At 41.5% G+C, this 20821-nt stretch overlaps 1 protein-coding gene across 6 annotated transcripts in view; it reads right to left on the bottom strand.

The window, feature by feature from the left end:
* Positions 1-20821, bottom strand: part of LOC115147676 (zinc finger protein 665) — a 28890-nt gene that overhangs the window by 5114 nt on the left and 2955 nt on the right. For 2 of the 6 annotated variants that reach the window (XM_029689973.1, XM_029689974.1), the window contains exons 1-2: positions 1758-1836; positions 710-875 (exon numbers count right to left, since the gene is read on the bottom strand). In XM_029689973.1, the coding sequence (XP_029545833.1) occupies positions 710-875; positions 1758-1781 (190 nt within the window). In that variant the 5' untranslated portion in view covers positions 1782-1836. Of the gene's footprint in view, positions 1-709; positions 876-1267; positions 10741-11422; positions 15757-16115; positions 17270-17439; positions 17770-19150; positions 20435-20821 lie in introns of those variants that run through there. The other 4 variants (XR_003866451.1, XM_029689972.1, XM_029689971.1 and 1 more) reach the window with 4 other exon arrangements.

Below are 20821 nucleotides of genomic sequence, written 5' to 3'. Positions count from 1 at the left end.
CCAAGGTTACGGTTAGGGTTATGTTTAGAATAAGGGTAAGGTTAGGGCCAGGGTTATGTTTAGAATAAGGGTAAGGTTAGGTCCAGGGTTATGTTTAGAATAAGGGTAAGGTTAGGTCCAGGGTTATGTTTAGAATAAGGGTAAGGTTAGGTCCAGGGTTATGTTTAGAATAAGGGTAAGGTTAGGTCCAGGGTTATGTTTAGAATAAGGGTAAGGTTAGGGCTGGTTGATAGTCTGGATCAGAGAGTCTGCTAAATGACTCTACTGTTGTGGCTCTGGATCAGAGAGTCTGCTAAATGACTCACTACTGTAGTGGCTCTGGATCAGAGAGTCTGCTAAATGACTCACTACTGTAGTGGCTCTGGATCAGAGAGTCTGCTAAATGACTCACTACTGTAGTGGCTCTGGATCAGAGAGTCTGCTAAATGACTCACTACTGTAGTGACTCTGGATCAGAGAGTCAGCTAAATGACTCACTACTGTAGTATCTCTGGATCAGAGACTCTGCTAAATGACTCACTACTGTAGTGGCTCTGGATCAGAGAGTTTGCTAAATTACTACAATGTAAATGTATTAGTTGACATGCTACTGATAGTCTGTACAAAATCTACAGGTGGACTATCCAAATAAAGTGTTACCAATTAAACTGCTATTTATGGAATGGAACTGTATAATCTGAGGTTTAATTAATTAAGCATGTTTATTTACCAGTATTATCCACGTCCCAGTCTTCCTCCTCCTTGACTACAATGTTAAATCTGGGTAATTCACTGCAGTTGTCAATGTCCCTATGGTTAGAGTCAGGAACCAGTGACTCTGGAGGGTTGGGTTCAGTGGCGTAGGAGAGAGGGGGGTTGGATGGGTCAGCAGAATCCTAAAACAAAGAATAAGAATGAATTAGTTATATATACCCATTGACCCATTCTGTGGTTCCCCATCAGAACCCAAAATATAAACTTGTTTTACTCCGATATTTGTAAACAAAGTAAATGTAAACAAACACTGTATAACCTCAAAACATGGTTAAAACTATCATTTTCATGGATGGTCAGTCCATAGCCCTGTTTATGAATTTGAAAGTGGTTACACTTCTTCAGCCCACCCCTCAGCTTCTTTATTAGCTTTAAAGAGGGGAGGCAAGACGCTTTGTGATTGTTTCAACTACTAATTGAAGCTTTAATAAATAGCTAAATGAATTAGCAAACTAGCTGATACTTTAGGCATAGCCATCCCGACTGGTTTAGCATTAGCTATAGACATTCTCACCTCATTCATCGTGAATTCTTCAGAAATAGTTTCCTATGATCGTTTTGGGTCACTGAATTAAACTAAAGCAGATTCTTCTCAAATCCCCGACAGTTCACCACGAGGTCACATTATCTAGCGGATTACTTTCCATACAACTCAGTTAGCTAACTATTTAGGCCAACGGTAGCGAGAATTTACTTTCCTAGACCAGATAGCAAAACTGTATGAAATGGTCGTTGAAAACATCGATAGCTCCACGTATATAGTCCAGGTTGGGCAATATCAAAGTCTAATTTAAACGACATCAAACGATATCGGACACATTTTACACACTACCAAACTAAGCTTGCTATCAACATAAGCATCTTCTTTCTTCCCGGCTATCTTCCGGGTTAGATTCTTCTGTCTATCCGTATTACCGCAAAACAGCAGAAGGCTCTTTGGGACACTAGCTTGTTACTAACGTTACAGTTTGATAGAAACCTGAGGAATTATTGACTATATTTACCTGTACACTAAATAATATATTCATGGTTAGCTACCAGCTAGCTACATTAGTCATTTCCTCCTTCCGGTCTAACTTCCGGTCCATACTAGACTCTGCTGCCGACTCATTCTGCGTTACCGCCACCACCAGTTAATCTTTTTCTATGGCGTCATGGCGGTCCGCAAACAAACGTTTAAGTGCATGCCGCCACCTACTGTGCAGGAATGTACGATTAATCATGATCTTCCCAATTCTGTACCACCATGAAAATATCATAACATCAAAAATACTAACTTCTACCACCCCCCTCCCCCAAAAAACACTCCCCAACCCTCCTACCCCATTAAACTGTATGTATATCATGCTGAGACACTCCCCCCTTAGTATTGTTCAGCATGTCAAGAACCATTTCAAATGTAACATCTGTTACACCCAATATCTCTATTTCTCCACAACAACCTTCAATCTGGCATTTCTTTCCACAACCCGAGTTGTATTGATAACCTTACCAATAAAAGCTATGAAGTCAACTTTATTCATTGTCAAAGTGTCCTTGACACCAAACATTCATGAGAGCAAGATTTCTGAACAGGCCTCCAAACCAGCAGAAACACCAGCCAGGACCAGCAGAAACACAACCAACATTAGGTCCAGTTGTTCCATCAGTCCTCACTGCAGTTCCACCAATCTGTCTTAACAGCCTCTGCATACGATACATCATGACTAATTCTATATCTCTGAGCCTCTCTAGCCTCTCTCTGCACCTGGCATCTACCAAATGCTGCACTATATTTGTCACATGCGCCGAATGCAACAGGTGTAGTAGACCTTACCGTGAAATGCTTACTTACAAGCCCTTAACCAACAATGTAGTTCAAGAAAAATATTTACTAAATAAACTGAAGTTAAAAAAATTATTCAAAAAGTAACACAAGAAAATTACATAGCAATAACGAGGCTATATACAGGGGGTACCAGTGAGTCAATGTGCGGGGTTACAGGTTAGTCGAGGTAATTTGTACATGTAGGTAGGGGCAAAGTGACTATGCATAGATAATAAGCAGCGAGTAGCAGCAGTGTAAAAATAAAGGAGGGGGGTCAATGTAAATAGTCCAGAAGGCCATTTGATTAATTGTTCAGTTGTCTTATGGCTTGGTGATAGAAGCTGATCAGGAGCCTTTTGGACATAGACTTGGCGCTCCGGTACCACTTTCCATGCGGTAGCAGAGAGAACAGTCTATGACATGGGTGACAGGAGTCTTTGACAATTTTTTGGGCCTTCCTCTGATACAGCCAAGTATATACAGTACCAGTCAAAAGTTTGGACACGCCAACTCATTCAACCTGTCAAATGTCAGTGAGGACACTTGCTAGTTGGTCCACGTATGCTTTGAGTAGATGTCCTGGTAATCTGTCTGGCCCCGCGGCTTTGTGAATGTTGACCTGTTTATAGGTCTTGCTCACATCGGCTACGGAAAGCGTGATCACACAGTTATCTGGAACAGCTGGTGCTCTCATGCATGCTTCAGTGTTGTCCCGCTCCTTGAAAGTGGCAGCTCTAGCCTTTAGCTCGGTGCGGATGTTACCTGTAATCCATGGCTTCTGGTTGGGACATGTATGTACGGTCACTGTGGGGATGACATCGTCAATGCACTTCTTGATGAAGCCGGTGACTGAGATGGTATACTCCTCAATGCCATTTAAAAAATATATATAATAATTTCACCTTTATTTAACCAGGTAGGCAAGTTGAGAACAAGTTCTCATTTACAACTGCGACCTGGCCAAGATAAAGCAAAGCAGTTCGACACATACAACAACACAGAGTTACACATGGAGTAAAACAAACATATTCAATAATACAGTAGAAAAATAAGTCTATATACAATGTGAGCAAATGAGGTGAGATAAGGGAGGTAAAGGCAATAAATAGGCCATGGTGGTGAAGTAAATACAATATAGCAAGTAAAACACTGGAATGGTAGATTTGCAGTGGATGAATGTGCAAAGTAGAAATACTGGGGTGCAAAGGAGCTAAATAAATAAATAAATACAGTAGGGGAAGAGGTAGTTGTTTGGGCTAATTATAGATGGGCTATGTACAGGCGCAGTAATCTGTGAGCTGCTCTGACAGATGGTGCTTAAAGCTAGAGAGGGAGATTGTCACAGGCGTCGTAAGGATTGGACCAAGGCGCAGCGGGTAAAGTGCTCATCTTCTTAATTTATTAGAAATAACACTTAAACAAAAGAAACAAACGACGAAACAGTCCCATAAGGTGCACAGACTATACAGGAAATAACCACCCACAAAACACAAGTGAAACAAACCTCAACTAAATATGGCCTCCAATTAGAGACAACGACAACCAGCTGACTCTAATTGGAGGTCCTACCAAAAACCCAACATAGAAATAGAAAACTAGATTTAAACATAGAAATAGAAAATATAGAACCTAAACCAAAAACACCAAAACAAACACCCCCTGCCACGCCCTGACCAAACTACAATGACAAATAACCCCTTTTACTGGTCAGGACGTGACAGTACCCCCCCCAAAGGTGCAGACCCCGAATGCACCTCAAAAAAACCCCCCCACAAAATCAACCCCAACTTAAAGGGAGGGAAGGGAGGGTGGCCACCGTCAACGACGGTCCCTGTGCTACACCCCCCCTTCCCAATCCTCCCACTATGGAGGTGGCTTTGGTCCAATCCTTACGACGCCCTTGACAATTGGAGATGTTTGATGTGAGTCTGGAAGGAGAGTTTAGTCTAGCCAGACACCTAGGTATTTGTAGTTGTAGTCAAAACCGTCCAGAGTAGTGATACTGGACGGGCAGGCAGGTGCAGGCAGCAATCGGTTGAAGAGCATGCATTTAGTTTTACTTGTATTTAAGAGCAGTTGGAGGCCACGGAAGGATAGTTGTATGGCATTGAAACTCGTCTGGAGGGTTGTTAACAGTGTCCAAAGAAGGGCCAGAAGTATACAGAATTAGCTGAATCCCGGGACATATTCCAGTCTGTGCTAGCAAAACAGTCCTGTAGTGTAGCATCTGCGTCATCTGACCACTTACATATTGAGTGAGTCACTGGTACTTCCTGCTTTAGTTTTAGCTTGTAAGCAGGAATCAGGAGGATTGAATTATGGTTAGATTTGCCAAATGTTGTATTTGTATTTATTAGGGATCCCCATTAGCTGCTGCCAAGGTAGCTACTCTTCCTGGGGTCCAAACACCAAAGCACCCACATTACATATAAAACAAAAGGTAAAACAGTGAACTATGTACTGAATGAACTAAAGATAAAACCGTACATCATATAACATCCCTACACAACCACATATCCACAACACAAAATGTTCAATACGACCATACAACAATATCACAATGTGTCTGTACCTTTGTGTATGTCTCTTCACAGTCCCCGTTGTTCCATAAGATGTATTTTCCCCAGTTTTTAAAATCTGATTCTACTGCTTGCATCAGTTACCTGATGTGGAACAGAGTTCCATGTAGTCATGGCTCTATGTAGTATTGTGTGCCTCCCATAGTCTGTTCTGGACTTGGGGACTGTGAAGAGACCTCTGGTGGCATGTCTTGTGGGTATACATGGGTGTCCGAGCTGTGTGCCAGTATTTTAAACAGACAGCTCGGTACATTCAGCTTGTCAACACCTCTTACAAAAACAATTAATGATGAAGACAATCTCTCTTCCATTTTGAGCCATGAGAGATTGACATGCATGTCATTAATGTTAGCTCTCCGTGTACTTTTAAGGGCCAGCCGTGTTGCCCTGTTCTGAGCCAACGGCAATTTTCTCAAATCCCTCTTTGTGGCACCTGACCACACTACTGAACAGTAGTTCAGGTGTGACAAAATCAGGGCCTGTAGGACCTGCCTTGTTGATAGTGTTAAGAAGGCAGAGCTGCGCTTTATTATGGACAGACTTCTCATCTTAGCTACAGTTGTATCAATATGTTTTGACCATGACAGTTTACAATCCAGGGTTACTCCAATCAGTTTAGTCACTTGCTCAATTTCCACATTATTCATTACAAGATGTAGTTGAGGTTTAGGGTTTAGTGAATGATTTGTCCCAAATACAATGCTTTAAGTTTTGGAAATATTTACGACTAACTTATTCCTTGCTACCCATTCGAAAACGAACTGCAGCTCTTTGTTAAGTGTTGCAGTCATTTCAGTCACTGTAGTAGCTGACGTGTATAGTGTTGAGTCATCTGCATACATAGACACACTGGCTTTACTCAAAGTCAGTGGCATGTTGTTAGTAAAGATTGAAAAAAGCAAGGGGCCTAAACAGCTACCCTGGGGAATTCCTGATTCTACCTGGATTATATTTGAGAGGCTTCCATTAAAAAACACCCTCTGTGTTCTGTTAGACAAGTAACTCTTTATCCGTATTAAAACAGGGGGTGTAAAGCCATAACACATACGTTTTTCCAGCAGCAGACTATGATCGATAATGTCAAAAGCTGCACTGAAGTCTAACAAATGGAGGGCGAGCTTTGTATGTGGAGTGAAAGTGGTCTAGAGTTCTGGTTGCACACGTGACATGCTGGTAGAAATGAATTAAAACTGACAAATGGTAGAAAGTAGAGTGAGCTGAAGACAGGAGGAGAAATAAGAATGAGGGCGAAGTATCGGAGGTGTTAGGTGTGGTGAAGTTCTCGGAGCCCGAGGCACTGAGGGTCAGGATAAAGATCAATCTGTGACAGTAGGAGTGAAGTTTTAGAAAAAGTTGGGACTCTTGCCTTTTGGCTGATCCATTAGTGGTTTCAGGCTGGGTGAAAACAGAGTTGGGTGCTGTGGAATCGGTGAGGGTAACCAGAAGTGGTCTTCTGATAATTGTTTGTGTTTCTGCTGGTCAGAGGGAGAAGGCGCTCAGAGTTAAACAAATGGGGGCAAGAGATGTGAATTGTTTCGCTCTCAAGAAAGATCCACCATTGAAAGGAGTGATTACTGGGGTAGCAGTAAATGTGAAAGTTGACCAACTGAAGGAGAAGATTCCCGGTGTTTGTGACGCTCGTCGCTTGTTTGCGACACAGACGGTGTTATGAGTGGTGAAACAGAAGAGTCGTTATCTGTTCTTTGATGTTGAGTCTTTGCCTAAGTGATGTTAGGATATATAAATTATCCTGTACAATCTTTTGTGCTGAATACAATATGTTGTTACAGGTGTCAAGCTTATGGCAGCATTGTGTAGCAGGGAGGTTCCTAGGTGTTTTTATTTTTTACCTTTATTTAACTAGGCAAGTCAGTTAAGACCAAATTCTTATTTTCAATGACAGCCTAGGAACAGTGGGTTAACTGCCTTGTTCAGGGGCAGAAGGACATATTTTTACCTTGTCAGCTCAGAGATTTGATTTTGTAACCTTTCGGTTACTAGTCCAACGCTCTAACCACTAGGCTACCTGCCGCCCCTACCTGCCCCTACCTGCCGCCCCTACCTGCCGCCCCTACCTGCCGTCAGAGGAATGTGAAGCATTGGGGAAAGTAGTGGTATGTGTTTATTGTAGGGGTGCCCATGGAGCTGGGGATCAGATGTCCGAGAGAGGCAGGTTGAGGTTTCCAGGGTTAGAGTAGTGCAGAAGGTATCATATGCTGACGCAGTGAAGAAAGTAGAGGAAGATGGGTCAAGGGCTAGGGATCCTGAGAGGAGTGGTGTGAGTAGTAGATCTGTACCAGTCCAGAGGGATAGGCCGAGGAGTGATATATGTTTCAGTAAGATTGGATTTTTAGCATTTATAGCAATGGTTATCAACTGTACTGCAGGGATGGAACATAAGTCACAGAAAATTGTTGTGGTGGCAGCTGCAGAGGTATTTGGCCTGAAGTAGGAGTAAATAGATTTAAATAGATAAAAATAGAGTAGGGTGGTTTATTTATAAAATGTCTTACTGAGTGTTAGATGGTAGGGAATTTGTTGATTTTTTTCAAGCAAAGTATAAAGGAGTTATACTCCAGTCCAGTAGGTGGCAGTAATGCAACATTTATTGGATACCAACTGCTGTTAAACCTCATCGAAGAAGAAGCCATGATCGGTTGAGATAATAAGGGAGTTTGGACATTCACCAGAAAGAGTCCATTCTGTCACTCAAGGCTTCTCTGTCAAATGGCACCTCCTGGTCTCTGTTACCGTGGATATTTGAAAGATCCAATGGATATATGAACATGTTCATCATGGACAACATGTAGCTAAAGGTCTCAATAATAATGTTGTCCTAAATACAGCTCTGTCTTTTGTGGCTAAAGCAGTCTGGACTGGTTGAAGCCCAGTGGGAAGGATTATTGTGAAAGTGTTTCTGTCTGCCGTGAATCACCATAATCCATACATTGGTAAGAGTCTATAGTTAAAATGCCAAGATAGTTACATGCACAGTACCAGTCAAAAGATGACACACACCTACTCATTTCAGGGTTTTTCTTTATTTGTACTATTTTCTACATTGTAGAATAATAGTGAAGACATCAAAACTATGAAATAACACATATGAAATCATGTAGTAACCAAAAAAGTGTTAAACAAAACAAAATCTATTTTATATTTGAGATTCTTCAAAGTAGCCACCCTTTGCCTTGATGACAGCTTTGCACACTCTTGGCATTCTCTCAACCAGCTTCATTAGGTAGTCACCTGGAATGCATTTCAATTAACAGGTGTGCCTTGTTAAAAGTTAATTTGTGGAATTTCTTTCCTTCTTAATGCGTTTGAGCCAATCAGTTGTGTTGTGACAAGTTAGGGGTGGTATACAGAATATAGCCCTATTTGGTAAAAGACCAAGTCCATATTATGGCAAGATCAGCTCAAATAAGCAAAGAGAAACAATAGTCCATCATTACTTTAAGACATGAAGGTCAGTCAATCCGGAAAATTTCAAGAACTTTGAAAGTTTCTTCAAGTGCAGCTGCAAAAACCATCAAGCGTTATGATAAAACTGGCTCTCATGAGGACCGTCACAGGAAAGGAAGACCCAGAGTTATCTCTACTGCAGAAGATAAGTTCATTAGAGTTAACTGCACCTGAAATTGCAGCCCAAATAAATGCTTCAGAGTTCAAGTAACAGACACATCTCAACATCAACTGTTCAGAGGAGACTGTGTGAATCAGGCCTTCATGGTCAAATTGCTGCAAAGAAACCACTACTAAACGACACCAATAAGAAGAAGAGACTTGCTTGGGCCAAGAAACCCGAGCAATGGACTTTAGACCGGTGGAAATCTGTACTTTGGCCTGATGAGTCCAAATTTGAGATTTTTGGTTCCAACCGCCGTGTCTATGTGAGAGGCAGAGTAGGTGAACGGATGATCTCCGCATGTGTGGGTCCCACCGTGAAGCAAGGAGGAGGAGGTGTGATGGTGTGGGGGTGCTTTACTGGTGACACTGTTTATTTAGAATTCAAGGCACACTTAACCAGCATGGCTACCACAGCATTCTGCAGCGATACGCCATCCCATCTGGTTTGCGCTTAGTGGGACTATCATTTGTTTTTCAACAGAACAATGACCAAAAACACACCACCAGGCTGTGTAAGGGCTATTTGACCAAGGAGAGTGATGGAGTGCTGCATCAGATGACCTGGCCTCCACAATCACCCGACCTCAACCCAATTGATACGGTTTGGGATGAGTTGGACCGCAGAGTGAAGGAAAAGCAGCCAATAAGTGCTCAGCATATGTGGGAACTCCTTCAAGACTGTTGGAAAAGCATTCCTCATGAAGCTGGTTGAAAGAATGCCAAGAGTGTGCAAAGCTGTCATCAAGGCCAATGTAGAAAATAGTAAAAATAAATAAAGACCTTTGAATGAGTAGGTGTGTCCAAACTTTTGACTTTCATGGCTTTAATTTGCCATTGTGCGGCTCCCAAGTGGCGCAGTGGTCTAAAGCACTGCATCTCAGTGCTAGAGGTGTCACTACAGACCCTGGTTTGATTCCAGGCTGTATCACAACCGGCCGTGATTGGGAGTCCCATAGGGCGGCGCACAATTAGCCCAGCGTCGTCCGGGTTAAGGTTTGGCCGGGGTAGGCCGTCATTGTAAATAATAATTTGTTCTTAACTGACTTGCCTAGTTAAATAAAGGTTAAATAAAACATTTTATAATTTATTTGACCTTGAAACATATTATTATTATTTTCTTACATTGTTGTGTCTCAATGGGCCACTAGGCTATAAATAGGAGTTAAGTGTAATGGTCAGGTCACTCTGAGGAAGAGGTCATCTTGACATCAAACTGTTATCATCCTGTACAATGGATTAAAGTAAGCTAAAATAAATCACTCTGCTTTTTTTGTTGAGTGCAACAACTCCTTTATGCCTCGAATTAGTCCTTTTTGACGTTGGTCTTGGTAAGCCCTTCCCATGATGTTTGTCATTGTTGTCGAGGACCCTTCCTTTCCTTTGTTTGCTGAAGTACAGTAGCTTTTACATCATGATATATAAGGCCAGTCCTTGTTTCCCTTCTTCCACCGAGCTACCATCCACAGCAGAGGTTTCCTCCTTCTCTTCATCACTGATACTAGTGAAGTTCTCTTCACTCTTTACCTCTGCAGCTAGTTCCTCCTCGGGAAGTGAGCTGTGGCGTCTCTTCTTGTGTCTTCCAAGACTCTGAGAAGTGGTGAAGCTCTGGCCACATTCGTCACAGCTGTAAGTTTTCTCTCCTGTATGAACTCTATTGTGTATGTTAAGGTCTGATGATCTTGTCAAACCCTTCCCACAGACAGAACAGGGGTAAGGTTTCTCCCCTTCATCTCCTTTATGCATCCAGAAGTGTTGTTTCAATAGGTCTGCTCGTCTAAAACTCTTCCCACACACAGAACAGCTGTATACTGTATAGTTTCTCTCCTGTGTGCGTTGTCATTTGTCTTTTCAGATCAAATAACCATTGCCAGTCTTTCCAACACACAGAGCAACTGTATCTCTGAGCTTTGAGATTCCCCTAGGTTTCTTTAGGTTCTCCTGATGTAGAGGCTCTCCCCTCCGAACTCTCGTCTGTGTGAATGAGAAAACATAGGTTAAAAGGTCCAATGCAGTCAAAAATGTGATTTCCTGTCTTTTATACACATTTCCACACTATGAGGTTGGAAAAATACTGTGAAATGACGATAATACCCTTTTAGTGTAAGAGCTGTTTGAATTTTGGAATTTCAGCCTGTTTTGCTGGGATGGAGTTATGGCCTGCCTGGTGACATCACCAAGAAAGAGTTCCAACCCTCTCTGCTAATAACAGCTCGTTTTCAGTTTTCCCCTCCCTACTCAGACAGCTCCCTGAGCTTGAGATGTTGCTCTTACCTAAGAAGCTATTTTTTGACCATTTTAATTGAAAACAATCACAGCAAGGTACTTAATTTTTTACCTAGAAATGATTTCATATGGAGTTAAATAAAAGAGACATGTTCATTCAAAGTCAATATTGTATTACTGTTTTTTTGCAATTGCTTGCGGAATTTGGCCCATTGTGTCAAAACCCTACACACAAGCCAAATAAGACACAACGCTTGGAGATAAACATCTCACTTCTATGTCAAAATGAAACTCTGCAATCAAAACCTAACAATCCTTTTTCAAAATGGCATTTTTGCAACAAAATGATACACACATGCACCATTTGAATTACTCTTTCGAAGCAGCAACAACACACTGATGTACTTTATACAAAACACTGCTGTCTTTAGTACTTTGTATACCTTTTTAATTTTCTCATACAGGCTTCTGGTGAAAGATTGATCCAGTACAGTACATCTACTCACATTTCAATGAACACAAAAATAGAAAGGCTTCAGAAAAGAATATATACAGCAAAAAAACACAAAGAAAAGTAGAATTACAGTACAGTAATCAATACAATATGTTACTGTAAACTCACGGAAACAAAAATAATTACTGTAAAATTACCATGCAATGGTCAAAAATAAGAATTATTGTAAGGGATTGTAAGGGATGGGGTGGATGGTTTATGGATCCCGCCTTCTGTTAGGGTCTGGCCACATCACCTCATCCACATCACAAGCAATGTCATCCCTGGCTAGGCAACGGGGAAAATATCGCCTTGCGTGCCGTATCCAACCCTGGACTGACCCCACCTCAATGTCTCTGCATGCCTCTTCCAATGCTTGCAGAAGAGGCAGGCAGGCATGTGGTTGGCGGTCATACACTTTCCAACGCTAAGCCGAAAATAATTCCTCAATCGGATTGAGGGGTAAGGGGGCAAATATACAACTGTGAAGTCATGTGGTTGGTGAACCAGTCCCTGACCAGAGCTGTTAGTTATCTGGGATAACTAACATTATCCCAGATGACAACAAACCAGGCTGCTCTGGTCCGTCCTGTACAACTGTATTAGGTAGTGCATCCAGAAATATGATTATGTGTGCAGTATTGTAGGGACCTAGGGGGGCATGGTGATGGAGAACTCCTTGCAGACCAATGGCTGCACACAAGGTGATTTTCCCCTGCGCTGCTCTTAGGGTTCGTTCTTTTCATCCTTGTCAATCATTGGCTCATTGGTGAAATTAGCATTATGACAATGTATTTAATTAAATCATTCAAAAACCTTTATTAATGCAATTGCAGACAGAAGTTGACAATCAGGAACATAGCACGCATGTTTCCGAGTGAGGTCTGCCCTATAGGTCCACGTTGCTTTTATCATGCTTGTAGTCAACCCCTGTGATGTCACTGCATACCTCATTACCTGCTACTCCTCATACCAAGCCCATGCATACACAGCTATACTAACTTGCAAGAGAAACAATAGTTCCAGTGTTTTCTAAGGCCTCAGCAGAAAATGTCCACTCCCCCAAGTTGATTTATTGTGGAATGTCTGACTAGTCTCTTATCTCCCCCATTCCCCTGCAGAGCTCCTTTTTCACAGTCACACATTTCTCAGAGGGCCCTCTTTATAATGAGGCATAGAGAGAGAATTAGAAAACAACTGTGGAACAAAATTAAAACCTCAATGTATATATATTGTTAATCTGTAGTCTAGGACCCTATAAATGTAAGGAGGGAGGGGTCTTATAATCCCTCCACGTCTATTAATATAACATAAGCATAATCAATTATTCTAATACATCAAACATTTGAACAGTCCATATCATGACCCCTAGGTGAACTGCCCAAAGTTCTCACAACAGAGGTGAGCTTACCTGAGGTCTATTTGTAGTGCTAAGGCTCAGACTAATTGGTGTTCAATTACTGTATAAGGGTCAAAGACGTATAAGGTTTTGAAAGTAGCAAAAAATTATATTAGTTCAAGAATAAAGCCAATAATTCATTTTTATTGTGATTCATATGAATGTACCCTAGTAAAACGTCATTCAGTATTCAGTTTTTCAGTTTTTCTTTTATGCCCATTTTTAATAATCACAAGGTTATATATATCCATGCTTACACTGGCAGAAATATAACTACCCAGAAAAAAATAACATTATTTTATTTTGAATACCACTTATTTGATGTGTTTTTTACAAAAACTTCCTGCCTTACACTGAAGAAAAATGCAAAAATCTACAAAAAATATCTTTCACTTCATCCTTTGTTAATAATGTTAATAATAATCACTTTACTATAATTTGAGCCTGCGGCAACACTTTACGTTGCATTAAGGTGCATTATTACACGATTCATGATAGTTCATGTTGTAATTATGCATTGTTACACTGTAACTGGTCAATTTCTATTCAATGCAGGTACACAAATGCAATTTGAAGATACCTAAACAAAATTGCTACATAAAATGCCCATCAAACTACTTCAATTCAAACTTGTACAGTCTCGACTTTTCATAAAATGCCGCCAACTTAATATTAAGCGTTATGCACCCAGCTATATATACACTATTGTATCCTATTCTGTTGCTGAAACCATGAAAACAATGCCTTGCTTTTCTTCTGGCTAGTCTTTCCTCCCTAGCAACTGGATCTGCGTTAATCTTTTGTCTGTGCTGTGCAGCCTTCTCCTTATTAGACAACGGCATCTACAGTATAAAGATAATGTGCCTTGAAAATACCTTAAAATGGCATAAAATTGTTTAAAATGATAATATTCAGTATTCATACAAGTAAATATGCATGATATTGCATGATTAAATGTTGTAAACTAGTGAAAACATGGGATAACAAAGCTACTGTCATTCAGCATAATGGGTGACATTTTGGTATAACATGAAACTTTTGTTGCGCTGAAGGACAAAAGTGTGATACCGAAGGACGGATTTCATACATAAAAATATTTAACAGGCAGTTCCTTGGCCACCTATATAAAGTATAAAGTAATGACCTTGACCTGTAAAGATTATCCTTACTTTTCATATTTAATATAGATTTGATAAAATAATAACATGAATTGTATGTTTTCTGTGTTGTACTGAAGGACATGTGTTTTTGTTACAAAGGTTACTAGAGGGTGAAAAGGTGAACTCATCAAATATTTCAGAGAGATTTACTCACCTCATCACATTGATAGAGGGTCTTCAATGGGTCTTCTTTGTGATGTCACACACTGTCACATGATTACCATCATGTGATATTCGTTAAAATGGCTTTTCACCTTTGTTATACTGAATGACATTGATGAAGCGTCAAAGTCCGGACAAAAGTTATTCAAGTTTTTAAATATTTTTTAGATACAGTATGTCGCCCATTATTTAATATATTGTTGCAAACACTAACACAATTATGCCATGGGTGTTCATTTATATTTTTAGGATGAATTTCTACATTTTAAAAACAGTTTTGTCATTAGAATTGTAACCCAGACAGTTACACTGAAAGACATTTTGACACTTTAGGGCTCAATAACTCCCTTAATTTAATAGTTTGCAACACAAATATTTCTGGGTCAAAAGAAGGGTAAGAGTTGAGTGATTTAATATTATATTAATACATATTTATCTTTTTATGTTAAATGAATGGCCTTCGGACACCAAATGTACACATCTCGTCTTTGACCCACAAGTGTTTTCAAGTGTGTGTGTGGGTGTTGCCAATTTCAGGTATGTTTTGCATTTTTAATATAAGTGTTTTCCCAATGATTGCAAGAGATTTCATTCTTGAACTTAGTGTCTAATATAAGACACAGTGTGTAGTGTTTTGCAAGTGTGTTGCAGAATAGCAAACAAAGTGCAAACAAAGTGCAAAGTGTGTTGCAGAATTACAAACAAAGTGCAAAGCAGAAAATGTGTTTGTACTTTTGGTGCCTTTGTTTAAGGCATGGTTACAAAAGTTAAGGTTTTGATGCTTTTGTCTAAGCATTCACTTTCAGTGTGTAAGCAATCGGCAAAAACTGTAATGTAATTCATGGCTGTTCTGCTTCCACTTACCGAGACAATGAAGATCCCAACCAACCTCTTCTCCATCTGAATTAATCAGACCACCAACTTCCTCTTCCTCATCTTCTCCCTCCCTCTCTCCTTCAATTGTAACAGGGTTTTGAAACTCAACAGGTGCTAAACCAGCATGAGTTTTCTGATGTCTCTGAAATTTTTGAGAACTAATGAAGCTCTGGCTGCATTTAGCAGAGCTAAAAGGTTTCTCTCCTGTATGATCTCTTTGGTGGACGTTAAGGCCTGCTGATCTTGCAACTGTTGTTCTGTGTGTGGGAAGCAGTTCCGTGAAAAAATACATCTTCGAAACCACCAGAAAGTGCACACTGGAGAGAAACCTTATGCCTGCCCCGACTGTGACAAGAGCTTTGCTTTCACTTCAGCCTTAAAAAGACACCATACGTTACACACAGTAGAGAAAACCCACTCCTGCTCTGTGTGGGGGAAGAGTTTTACTCAATCATGCACCTTGAAGGATCACTTCAGGACGCATTCAGGAGATAACCCCTGCTCTGTCTGCGGCTTATCTCCTGTGTGAGTTCTCATGTGTCTTTCCAGTGATGAAAGCTTTTGGCAATCTCTTCCACACACTGAACAGCAGTGAGAGCTCTTAGCTGTGTTGTACTCCTGCTGTTGTTCAGGTTCTCCTGATGTAGACGGACTCTCCTACTGGTTATTTTCTCCTATGGGAATAACAAAGCATGGGTTAAACAAAGCAGAAAACGAGTTAATGTTGGATCGTTCATAGAAATAGAATCCAATCATTCAATTCAATGATGTCACAATGGGTGGACTGAAGATACCCAGGTTAGGACAAGAGGATTCTAATATCCCATACATTTTTGCATAAAATGCAGACAAATTCTAAAATACAGGACCAGCAATGCAAGCAAATATGGCTGAGAGTGAATGTTAGCAGTGCAATCCAGCATCACAATACCAGGAAATGACTGCATCACAATACCAGGCAGCCATTGCGAATGTACCCATGAGTTTACCAGTCAAATTGCCAGGGTTAGAGGTTCCAAACCCTTCCTAGGAATTTTTTTTTATGGTATTGTTGTTTGACTGCAGTCTGATTCCCCACCATTTTTCCCCAAACTGTACACCTGCTCACTCCCCCTCATGGATTTACAAAATACTGGGTCAGTGAAAGCATTGGCTAGAGGGAGTTTCTTACATCACTCCATTCCTATTGAATCCATAAGGGGGAATGAATGAACGCACCCTTTATGAAGAAAAGGAGAGAATGGGACCTCCACTTACCATGATGATCCAACCCAACTTCTTCTCCATCAGAATTGATCAGACCACCACCAACTTCTTCTTTTACCTGCAGTTCCTCTAAGGCATCACTAATCCCAGGTATCTGACGGAGGCCCTCTAGGTACTCAGGTAACATTGACACATGGTTGTTGGAGGTACAGTCATTTGGTGGATCAAGAGCATCACCATCAGCAGGGACCAGGCTAGCATCAGGGACCTGGCCAGCCTCTCTGGAGTGGATCTGCTGATGTCTTCTCAGACTTCCTGATTGTGAGAAGCCCCTACCACAGTCAGAGCACTGGTAAGGTTTCTCTCCAGTGTGCGTCCTCTGATGGGCCCTCAGGTGTGTGGATTCAGAAAACCCTTTCCCACAGACATCACAGACATGACCCCTTTCTCCTGTGTGTCTTTTCTGGTGTTTAGTGAGATTCCACGATGTAGAGAAAGTCATTCCACATATAGAGCAAGAGTGAGGTTTCTCTTCTGTGTGCATCCCCTTGTGTTTCAGGAGTACTGTGTGCTTCAGCAGGTGTATTTTCATGGCTCCTGTTTGAGCAAACCTCTTCCCACAGTCAGGGCAGGGGTAAGGTTTCTCTCCTGTGTGTATTTTCTGGTGTTTGTTAAGGTTGCCCCTCTCACTGAATTGCTTCCCACACACATAGCAGGAGTATGGTTTATCACCAGTGTGTGTTCTCGTGTGTTTGTGAAGGTCTGATAACCTTTGCCAACCTTTTCCACACACAGAGCAGGGGTAAGGCTTCTCTCCTGTGTGTATCCTCATATGTATTTGCAGTTTTGATAACTTTTTGCAGTCTTGTCCGCACACTGAACAGCATTGAGCGCTCTTAGCTGTGTGATTCTCCTGGTTTTGTTCAGGTTCTCCTGATGTAGAGGGACTTGCTTCGCTCTCAGAGCAGTGGTCATGTCTCTCTATGGGAAAAAGATAGTATGGATGAACTCAAATTAGTCAACACCCTGACTAAGTCAAACTGTTTGTTCCTGACTACTTAACTATGTTTATCCTACTTTGAATAACTCAAAAGGAAATAAATGGATTGTAAAACAACAGAAATAGTACAAAATAACCCCCTTGAACTCACCAAAAGCAGGGTCCTCCTCCTCCTCTTCTTCTTCTTCTTCTTTTACTTTAACATTGAGTACCAGACTGAGATCAACCTCCTCTACAGCTACAGACACCTGCTGCTGTGATCTCTGTCCAGCGGCTTGGCTCTCTCCTGTGTGCATTCTCTGGTGTTTTGTGAGACTTGACGATAAAGAGAAACTCTTCCCACACACATAGCAACTGTATGGCTTCTCTCCAGTGTGTACTTTCTGGTGTCTGTTCAGAATTCCCTTCTCACTAAATAGTTTTTTTACTCCTGATGTAGAGGGACACTCCTCACTGTCAGAACAGTGGTCAGGTCTCTCTGCTGTGGTAACGACATAAGTATGGATTAACTCAAAATGTTTGTTCCTGACTAAACAGAAAATAAATATTGTAAAATTATAGGGTCCATACTTTTCCAGAAAATGCTACATGTTAGCTTCTCCCATGAGATAACCTGGCACAGTTAGCCCTACGCTAACCACCAGAGGGATATTTTAAACCTCCGAATCAAGGTTGCTCCACTTAAAATCAAATCAAATGTTATTGGTTGTGTACACAGAGTATTCTGCCGTTGTTATAGCAGGTGAAGCTAAATGCTTATGTTTCTAGCTCCAACAGTGCAGTATTACCTAACAATATAAAACAATACATACAAATCCCACCAAAATGTACCAGAACAGTCCGGAATATATATATATATATATATATATATATATAATGGTATGTTGGCCTTCCCTGTGGCTCAGTTGGTAGAGCATGGTGTTTGCAATGCCAGGGTTGTGGATTCGATTCCCACGGGGGGCCAGTACAAAAAAAATGTATGAAATGTATGCATTCACTACTGTAAGTCGCTCTGGATAAGAGCGTCTGCTAAATGACTAAAATGTAAATGTATGTATAGACAGTATGGACAGTATATGAATAGAAAAGGTGTGTACAGCAGTAGTTACATAGGATGGTCATTGAGCATCAATACCTCCTCCTTTAGACTATTTGTCAGAACACCCAGAATCCCCGGTATCACATCCGGCTGTTCTATAAGTGAAGATAGGAGAGAGTGCCAGACACATGCAGGAACCAACCGTATGACCAATGCCTATGTAACGTGTCTGTAACCAGTATAGAAGGGAACTAAACGGCACTGCCCCGTTAGAGCTCACTTCAGACAGGTACTTTATACATCTAAGTTTGACTGTGACCCTCCAGCTTGCTGACAATAGAGTGATTCATTTAAGATTGGCTTCGAGTGTCCATGTGGAAGGATTTCTACAACAAGCTCTTACACTAAAAGGGCATTATCATCATTTTCACAATTTCACAGTATTATTCCAACTTCATAGTGTAGAAATATATATAAAACACAATATGTTAAAAAAAATATTGGCTACTGTGGAATTTGTTAGAGGAAAATAATCATGCTGTCAGCTGGTGGTGTTAGCATAGGGCTACGTTTTCTCATGTTGTCAGCTGGTGGTGTTACCATAGGGCTACGTTTTCTTATGCTGTCAGCTGGTCGTGTTAGCATAGGGCTACGTTTTCTCATGCTGTCAGCTGGTGGTGTTAGCATAGGGCTACGTTTTCTCATGCTGTCAGCTGGTTGTGTTAGCATAGGGCTACGTTATCTCATGGGAAAAGCTTAAGCAAGAGGTCGCAAGTATGGACCCATTACATATCTACGCAACAAAATAAACACTTTAGCTCACCAAAAGCAGGATCTTCCTCCTTCTCTTTCACATCCAGTACTAGAATAGACACCTGCTGTTGTGATCCCTGTCCACGAGATTGGTTCAGGTAAGAAGCAGCTACATTTTTGGCATGGACATGATGTCTTTGACTGGATCGGTTTGCTGATGAGGAGAATCTATTCCTACAGAGAGAGCAGGGGTAAGGTTTCACCCTAGTGTGAACTAGCTGGTGTCTTCTGAGGAGTGACAAAGCTGAGAAACTCTTATCACACTGACAGCAGTGGTGCAGTTTCTCTCCGGTGTGCTGTTGCATGTGTATCTTGAAAGTCCACGATTGGCTGAATTCCTTCCCACATTCTGAGCAGCTGTACTGTGCGACACTAGTGTGGGATTGTTTGTGTCTTACTAGAGAGCTAGGGTGAACAAAGGCATTTTTACAGGTGGTACACTGGTAAGGTTTCTCTCTATCAGTGTTGACAAAAACACCAATTTCCTCCTCCTCCTCTTTGACATTAATTGCCAGCTCCTGTTCCTCGTCTTTGATCTTGATATTCATAGTTTGACTGCCTGATGACGCCGTATCTGGAATTCCCAGGGTACACTGGCTATGGTTACTGGCATGGCTGCATTGATGTTTGCGAAGACCTTCGGTCGAAGCGAAACCCCTCCCGCAATCAGAGCACTCGTAAGGTTTCTCTCCAGTGTGCATAGTCTGATGCTGCCTGAGCCTCGATGGTGACTCGTATCTCTTCCCACACTGTGAGCATTGGTAAGGTTTTGGTGTGGGTGCTCCTGTATGGCGTCGTACGTGTCTCGATAGAGTTCCCTTACAGCCAAAGCTCATCTCGCAGTAGGAGCACTGGTGAGGTCTCTCCCCTGTGTGCCTTCTCATGTGCATCTTCAGTTCATATGCAGAGAAACATTCCTTTCCACAATCGGAGCACGGGTGCTTCTTTGCCGCGTCTGGCTGCTTCTCTCCAGGGTGGGTCATCTGATGTCTTTCCAGGTGGGGCTTCAGTGTGAAACGCTTCCCGCACACAGAGCACTGGTAAGGCTTCTCTCCTGTATGTGTTCGGAGGTGTCTCTTCAGCTTGGAGGGGTGAACAAAGTCTTTTCCACATACTGGACAGACAGAAGACTCCTTAGCAGGTTTTGTGTGTGTTCTTAGGTGTCTGTTGATATTGGATGGGTGAGCAATCTCTATTTCACATTGGGGGCATCGCCAAGGCTTCTTAGCCGTAGGATTCTCCTGGTGTTGTTCTGCTGATGCCTCTTCACTAGAGCTGGAGTTAGGACTCTCTCCTGTTACAATAGGACAAGAAAAGTTAAATGACAAATTAGGGATGCACGATATAATCGATGAACATATCGGAATCAGCCAATATTAGCTAAAAATGCTAACTAGTTTAACGCCGATGTGCAAAACTGATGTCAAAGCTGACGTGCATACCTATATAACGTAGGTACATGACGTAATGACGCCATGTAAAATTTTGCACTACACGTGCAACACAGCTTTCCTAACCTAGCCCACAATGTCTGCTGTGTGGATCGAGCAGTCAACAAGTTGAACAGTCATTTGAAAGAGTAAGACAATTTCAGCGAGACAACTCAAAAGCGAAATCCATTCGACAAGCAACCGTTCTCTGTCGTGGGTGATGTTGGCTTTCGCTGACTGGTTGAGCACCG

The sequence above is a fragment of the Salmo trutta genome, chromosome 14 (assembly GCF_901001165.1).
Source record: "Salmo trutta chromosome 14, fSalTru1.1, whole genome shotgun sequence".
Taxonomy (NCBI): Eukaryota; Metazoa; Chordata; class Actinopteri; order Salmoniformes; family Salmonidae; genus Salmo; species Salmo trutta.
The sequence above is the reverse complement of the archived record's forward strand: the minus strand, read 5'-3'. Positions and strand labels throughout refer to the sequence as shown.